The sequence below is a fragment of the Sorghum bicolor genome, chromosome 1 (genome assembly GCF_000003195.3).
Source record: "Sorghum bicolor cultivar BTx623 chromosome 1, Sorghum_bicolor_NCBIv3, whole genome shotgun sequence".
Taxonomy (NCBI): Eukaryota; Viridiplantae; Streptophyta; class Magnoliopsida; order Poales; family Poaceae; genus Sorghum; species Sorghum bicolor.
The window spans coordinates 27,877,087-27,884,866 of record NC_012870.2 but is presented as its reverse complement, the minus strand read 5'-3'; the positions used below and the strand labels follow the sequence as shown (position 1 = coordinate 27,884,866).

Genomic DNA, 7,780 nt, shown 5'->3' with positions numbered 1-7,780 from the left:
AGGTATCTATACCATCACACACACACACACACAACACACACACACACACACACACTAACGTGTTGGTTTTAGCCCTATGCCAATACCCACCCATGTGTCTCTTTTCATGTCACAAACAGGCCAATGACACACCATTGTCGACACTAATGAACTAGTATGAATGGGTCACTACAATAATGACTCTACTGTCTATCACAATTAAGCATCTCTCAAGCTCGTCATGGACTGCAAAATCAATCTCTCACACTAGTGATTTTCTAGGCTTTCTATCCCTGTGTTAATATTTGGCACACATGTCACCACACATGGAAACTATATAGAAGGGTGTGATCCAAATCAAGTTGGATCCCAAATGGCAGGATCTATCTTGGCAACCTCCCACTACTACAAAATGATTTAGCGAGACACTTCCAAATCATTAATGAAGGCGGTCACAGAATACAACTGTCTCCTAAAATACCTAAGGATTTTTGTAGGCGGTCACTTTATTTACGAAGATAGTCGCAAAATGACCATATCACAAAAATGGAATTATGGAGGCAGTCAAAAGTACCATGTACCTCAAAATCCATTAATAGAGACGGGCCTCTTAAGATGCCCATTTTGGTTAATTGAGCGAAGCCCATTTGGCCCACTTAGCCCACAAATGAATCCTAGCATATATAATAGCGTTCAACCTACACCACCCACACCTTAGTCGCAAGCCACCCATGCGAAGTCTCGAGCTCATCCGTCTCTCTCCCTTCTCCCAGAGCGAAGTTTGCGAGCAACTTCGGTGTTTTCCTTCAGCAGTTAGGCAGCACGATGGTGGGGCTCAAAGTGGTGCAGCAATAGGAGCTTGTGGCCCTGTGTTCGCGACAGCAGGGGCTCATGGCTGTCCGGGCTCATGGCTGTTCGGATCTGAGAAGCAGTGGCGGTGGGGATTGTGACAGTTTGGATCTAAACATCAGTGGCGTTGCACGTGGATCCGGCAAGCAGTGGCGGTGGAGGCATATTAATAGGCTCGTCTATGGGCTTAGCAGGTCCCATCGACGTGCTCACTTTTTCTATTTTTATTGGTTAGAGGCACGCATATGTGGGTGTCTTCTTAGATCCTGATTAACATAGGCATTGAAATATAGGGGGATGGCTTGCCCTGCGTTAATGGATTTGGATCGACTACGAAAATGAATACTATAGTAGTGTCCACCAGCTTTAACGTGATAGAGCATCATTGTCTGTTGTTTTATGTTTATGCTTTTTCACACCCTGCTTCTTCTCAAAGCACACATAGATGAGCTCGTCCGATACAATTACATTTTGTAGGATGAATGTATTTCACAATAAAATTTTGCACATATAAAGTAGACATTATAGCAACGCTCGGGAGCATGCCCGTTAACTCTTGAGTGACATATTTTCTTGTAATTCTCGTCTTTTCAATCTCTTTTCTCGAGAAATGCTAATGCTCGATCACTTTTGCAACAGTTAATATCTGTTCCCCTGGTGCACAACGATCCATGGCCAAGGAGTTCATTCCCTATCTCCAAAAAGTCTTTGGCAATGTTAGGTCTTTGGCTCGACATTATTCTCGGAGTTGTTTGGAATATCGTAGGCGACAGGCGGGTGGCTAACATGGGGGCAAGGTAGCAAAGATATATAACGCATGGAACATTATCGGCTATGGGAGCCGAGGACCGTAATTTTGGCATGTTAATTGTTTGTTAGTTCCTTGTTCAAAACTTTACACACTCTCTCTAAATGTTTAGACAAATGTATAAAGTATTAAATATAGACTAGAAAAAATAATTAATGACACATAATGTGACTACTTTGCGAGATAAATTTTTTAAGACTAGTTACACATGCTAATAACAGATTAGTTGAGTCCTATTTGGTTCCTCTTGCTAAATTTTAACAAGCTAAACTTTAGTAACTTTAGTAGCTAAACTTAACACACTGACTAGAGAAGTAAAATAGTTTAGTTCCACTAATCACCTAAAAGTAGCTAAAATAATTTTAGCTGACTCAAATTTAGCAAGGAGAACTAAATAAACTCTTAGTATTAATTAATTTATATCGTGGTTTACTGATAAATTTTATATACTTTTTATTAGTATTCAAACACCCTATACGGTACCTCTACGTGACACTAGATGTAACATCTTAAAACTTAACAAGGCCGTCCACACATTATAGAGAAGGAAGAGCATTTTTTTTTTGGAGAAAGAGAGGAAGAACATATAACAAAATTGAAGATATAGATGGACCATCAGACGATCAATCTCAGTTCGGTGAGCAAAAGTGTACGAATTTGAGTGCGCATGGGTACGAAATATTCAAGTCCTTTTCAGTTTTTTCTAAAAACAAAACCATAGAAATATCAGAAATTATTGCGTGTCTGGAATATAAATACATCAAAAGCCGGTGCAAATATTGGAGTATACATAAAAATAAATGTCGTTGTCTTTGTTTTTGTCATCTCGCATTACATCACGTTGACACTGACACTATATATATATATATATATATATATATAAGCAACAAGAATAAACTCATCATTTGTTCAACAAAGACCAGATCATATTCGCCACTAAAAAAACCGCAAAATCTTGCCTACTCATGCTCATGGCCATTTTTTTACTCCCCTGCCCCACCCGACATTCAGACAGCGACTCATGCGTAGGAGTCCAGCTTTCTTTCTCCTCCAGTCCTCCTCGCGGCTTCCGCAGTTCCGTTGCCCTTGGGGCTGACCGCGGCCATACGCACGTCGCCCGCGCGCCTCCTCCTAGCGACGAACCCCCATCCACACGACACTACTCGGGCGCGCAGTGCAGCCGCCGGCCGGGTTGACTTGACTCCGGCGGGGACACCTTCTTACGTGCTTCTGGCGGCACGGGTTGGCGTGGCGGTCGGGCTCGGCTCAGATCCTCCAAAGATTGGATTCTGGAAGAGTGCGCTATTGGTGGCGGAGCTTCTGGCGTTGACCCCGGCCGAGTTCTTGCAGGCGCGTGCGAGGAGGGGGTTGCACCGTTCCTGCTCCTGGCAGCTGCCGGCATCGGGGCGGTCCGATCGGTCGATGTGTCGCCGGTAGATTGGCCGGCGGCAGCGCAGCGAGGAGATGGGGAACTGCATGGACAAGGCGGTGCCGGTGGACCACAACACCTCCTGTGAGTGCACCTCCACGAGCCTCTTTTCGCTCGATTTCTAAGCAACTGTTTGTTTCTTGCTTGGTTGCTCTGTGCTCGTCTCTTCTCATCCCTTAGGCAGATCCGGCGAAATGGCTAGCTGCTCCGGGGAGACTGGACAGGGCGCTTCTGCCTTACGGGGTTCAATTCCTTTGGGTTCTAATTGGTGGATGGATTTGCTAAGCGAGATGCGCGCCTTTTCCTTCACCATGATTGGGTGTTGGGTTGCTACTGCTGCTAGCCTTTTGCTGCCTATTCTTGTGTGTGATAGACAAGCACACAAGAATACTTCACGAGTTGTGCTAACTATTGATTTTCAGTACCGTGTGGGGATTTCTTTAGTAGAAGAGGAAATAAAACAAAAAGATTGAAGGAGTTATCATTTTCCATTTTCCAGTTGGGAATTGATTACCAATTATAAGCAGAGAATGTCAAATTGGTATTATGATAGGCCCAGCCATAATGTTGTTCAATCCATAGAATTTGGTCACAACTCATGGGGTGGCCTTGGCAGCAAGTGTCTCGTTATATATTACCTAAAAAAGAGCAGCACCCTTGCTTTATCTTGTTAGAAGTTGGAATTAGCATATGCTTGTCTGACAGAAATGGAAACTTGTTTCATAGATTTACGTTTAGCTCAGCCCCAAAGCTCCAATCTGTCAGAATTAGTATGGTTTTCTCTGAGACAACAGGAACTTTGTTCCCTGAATTTTTACTTGTTTGGACAGCTAGTGACATTTCAGCTTGGCTGGTCGATGCTAGGAGTATAGTTGTGGCTGTTGCATCTTGCTGATTTTTTTATTTGTATTGTATGTTGTTACCATGACCATACTTATGTCTGGGACCACATTATTTGCAAAATTGAAGGAACTCGATCATTAATTAAACTAGCCACAAGCGATTGACTGTATGCTTTACACATTTGTTTTGTGTTTATTGTTGACCCATCAGATCAATCAAAAGTAGGGAGCAAATCAATTTCATCATCCAACCCCTCAACAGTTAAAAGTGGTTCGACTCGGTCAACTTGGACTGTGGCCTCATACAAAGATAGTCGAGAGCTTCCTACTCCTAGGACAGAAGGAGAAATCTTGTCGTCGTCAAATTTGAAGGCATTCTCATTTGGTGATCTCAAATCTGCATCGAAGAACTTTAGATCAGATAGTCTTATTGGGGAAGGAGGATTTGGCTATGTGTTCAAAGGCTGGATTGATGAGCAAACTCTTGCCCCTTCAAAGCCAGGAAGTGGTATGGTTGTTGCCATCAAGAAGCTAAAACCAGAAGGTTTTCAGGGCCACAAGGAGTGGCTGGTATGTTTGCCAGTGCTTTAGCCCATATTCTCAGGTTTCCTCGAGACCTCTCTGTTTGTATTTACTGGGGTTGCTCTCCTGCAGACAGAGGTTGACTACCTTGGCCAACTTCACCACCAGAATCTTGTCAAACTCATTGGTTATTGCTCAGATGGTGATAACCGACTCCTGGTGTATGAGTACATGCCTAAAGGAAGTTTGGAAAATCATCTATTCAGACGTATGTTTTTTTATTATAATGCAACCCTTTTCTTCTGAAATCTGTCGTTTTCTATTTGTACCTAGTTCAGCAGAAACTTTCTGTTGTTTTAGGAGGTGCTGATCCTTTACCCTGGGGAATAAGACTCAAAGTTGCAATTGGGGCCGCTAAGGGTTTATCATTTCTGCATGATGCTGAGAACCAAGTCATATATCGTGACTTCAAGGCATCAAACATTCTCCTTGACACGGTATACATGAAATGTCTACTCATCCTTGTTCTGGGCAAACTTCTATTTTGGCAAACCGTAAAGTTATATTCTTAACTTCTTTGCCCATTAATATAGGAGTTCAACGCAAAGCTTTCAGACTTTGGCTTGGCAAAAGCAGGTCCAACTGGGGATAGGACCCATGTTTCTACGCAGGTCATGGGCACACGAGGTTATGCAGCTCCAGAATATGTTGCAACAGGTTAGAAAACAATCTAAATTTTGAGTGTAAGCCATAAACAATTCTGAAATAATGAAAACATGCCGAATGATAGGACGTGTTTTACTTCCTTTATGCTTGCCATTTCTTTGACATTATTTCGTTTATATCACTTTAAGTTCAATATAATCTCTTAATTTGTATTAGCTAAGGTGGTATTTAATTTGAGTTAGTCTATCATATTTTGCCTATGATGGAAGCTTATTTACTTATGATCCAGGATCACATGCCTCTGTGCTATGATAATGAAATCCAAATATATTTTTTGTCACCTTTTAATTTTTTCATTTTATGGTTTTAGAATTGGCAAAATTGCTGTAATGCCAGTACTATTGAACTCGTTTGCAAACATACCACTCCAACCTACTGGATTTCTAGTTTTGGTATGATGGTGTATGCTTTGTAGAACACCACTCCTGGTTTTTGACTAAGATCTTTAACTTGCTAAAATGTGCCTTATCAGTATGCTATCTTGACCCTTAAAGAATTTTCATCTCTCAAAAAGATGGTCAACTCCATTTGTTAGAAAACTGTGAGTTTTTCACAAGAGAAGTCTATATGTTCAGGATCCATTTTTGAATGTTGGGAGTAAAACAAGTAAACTGCTAAAAGGTGAATGCCATGAAACTGCTGAGCTATAAACTGTGTTTATTACAGTGATCAGAATATTATCAATTGTCCTTTTACCACAGTCTAGTGGCTAAACATTAATATTGTGACAAATTTCCACTTGGTGGTGGCAAATTTAGAATAAAGCAACTGTCAAAATGGAAAAAGCTCTGCAAACAAAATTCTCTTTCCAGAGGTGATTCTTGGTATGTGTGAATAGAACGACTAAACACTAAGAGTCACCAATGAAGGCCGTTTGTAGTTTTCGTTTGAGATAATAGGATTCCTCACAAAAGTACATTTATTAGGAAAGAAAACAGCCTTTGTGCACAATTTTCTTGACCGGTCATTTGACCCATGTGGATAAATATATTCTGTTTTGGTAAGATAGTTTCTTGTTTTGATAAAAGATATTATTAGATGTGTAGTTTAAATCTTATGGGATCTTTATGTTTTTTCCCCCTTTCCTTCTATTTTCGTGTGTAATCTAGCCTATATAAATAAGATTTATAATAATGCAATTCAACAATTCAAAAGGCTTGATGCTAAAGTTTGGCAATCTGTTTTCCAATCAAAACTTTTGAGTTAGGTTTTGGCGAAACCTAACTCAACGTTTTCGCAAAAAAGAAAAGAAACCTAACTCAACGTTTCTAGAGGTCATGTTCAAAAATTGTTTTAAAAAAATGTCATTAGATAAACAAATGGCCTATTGCATTCATAATCTCTGAGGGGAGCTCAGATATCTTTTCTTCAATCCTTTTGAAGGAACACAGCAGGGGAAACCCTCCTAATTTGTCTAGGTACATATGTACTAGAGACTACCACATAAACCAGATCCATTCTTAAGCAGTGGACATAAAACCAGTGAATTCATAATCTGTTCAGCCACACAATTTATTTTGAAAAGATTGTTTTTCCTCATTTTCTTAAAAAAAATGCTACAGGTCGCCTCTCAGTAAAGGCAGATGTCTACAGCTTTGGCGTCGTGCTACTTGAGTTACTGACAGGACGGCGGGCGCTAGACAAATCGAAACCGGTATCCGAGCAGAACCTCGTTGAATGGGCAAAACCCTACTTGGGAGACAAGCGCCGTCTGTACCGCATCATGGACTCGAAATTGGGAGGGCAGTACCCGAAGAAAGGCGCCCATGCTGTCGCTGGAATCGCCCTGCAGTGCATCCGCAACGACGGCAAGAATAGGCCTGCAATGTCCGAGGTCGTGGAGAAGCTGGAGCAGCTGCAGGACCCCAAGTACAACATCGCGGCGCCTCAAGTCAACACACGGCAGATGTCGTCGTCATCCTCAGGCTCAGTCCCAAGGTCACCCATGAAGGCGCAGCCTTCTCCAAGGCGCCTGTCAGGTTCGGCCTCCCCGAAGCCAGCAGCAGCAGCAGCAGGCTCCCCGCTCCCAGGGTCTTGTAGGACCGCGCAGGTTCACTAGACCTGCTGAGAGAAGTTCGAAAATGGAGCGCATATGTGTGTTGTTGTAGGGCCTGTAGCTGTGTTACATGTAGCTGTATATTTTTGCTGTATTGCTCCCAATCAAAGTGTTTTTTTGTTCGTGCGGGTGAATGTATCATGGAATCCGCTCTGTGAGTGAGACAGTGAACCCTTGTTTCGCCATTATGAGATGAGATGGATTGCTGCTTCTTTGAGACAGCCAATGCATTATAGGTTTTGATTGAAGGGATGTGCCTGTCGCTTTGTCGTTCATCGCTTTACCTTGCAATCGTTGTAAATCTATTGTTTTCCTTGTGATAGAGCAGTCAACAGCCACTGTACAAAAGATTTTGGTGTATGTATTTAGGGTCGAAAGAAGCATGTGTTGATTCAGCATCATTCACCTGTTTGAATGACATCACTAGCACTGTAAAATGTATACTTGTATAGCACTGGTAATGATCAATGAAGTTATAGTTGGATTTCTGAATTCCGTTTGCAGGCTAGGGAGGACGACCGTGCACGTTGACGCATTTCACGTGGAAAATATTTTGGACGGGGTCGGAG

At 42.0% G+C, this 7,780-nt stretch overlaps 1 protein-coding gene across 1 annotated transcript; it reads left to right on the top strand.

Moving 5' to 3' along the window:
• On the top strand, positions 2,675 to 7,486 carry LOC8064935 (probable serine/threonine-protein kinase PBL3). The gene is made up of 6 exons (XM_002467226.2): positions 2,675 to 3,149; positions 4,119 to 4,477; positions 4,562 to 4,697; positions 4,790 to 4,926; positions 5,023 to 5,146; positions 6,718 to 7,486. The coding sequence occupies exons 1-6, from the start codon at positions 3,101 to 3,103 to the stop codon at positions 7,212 to 7,214; spliced, it is 1,302 nt and encodes a 433-aa protein (XP_002467271.1). The 5' UTR covers positions 2,675 to 3,100; the 3' UTR covers positions 7,215 to 7,486.

Coding starts and splice junctions, on each gene's coding strand:
- LOC8064935 (XM_002467226.2), top strand. CDS start 3,101: ATGGGGAACTGCATGGACAAGGCGGTGCCGGTGGACCACAACACCTCC. Junction 4,478..4,561: donor AGGGCCACAAGGAGTGGCTG/GTATGTTTGCCA, acceptor GCTCTCCTGCAG/ACAGAGGTTGACTACCTTGG. Junction 4,698..4,789: donor GGAAAATCATCTATTCAGAC/GTATGTTTTTTT, acceptor CTGTTGTTTTAG/GAGGTGCTGATCCTTTACCC.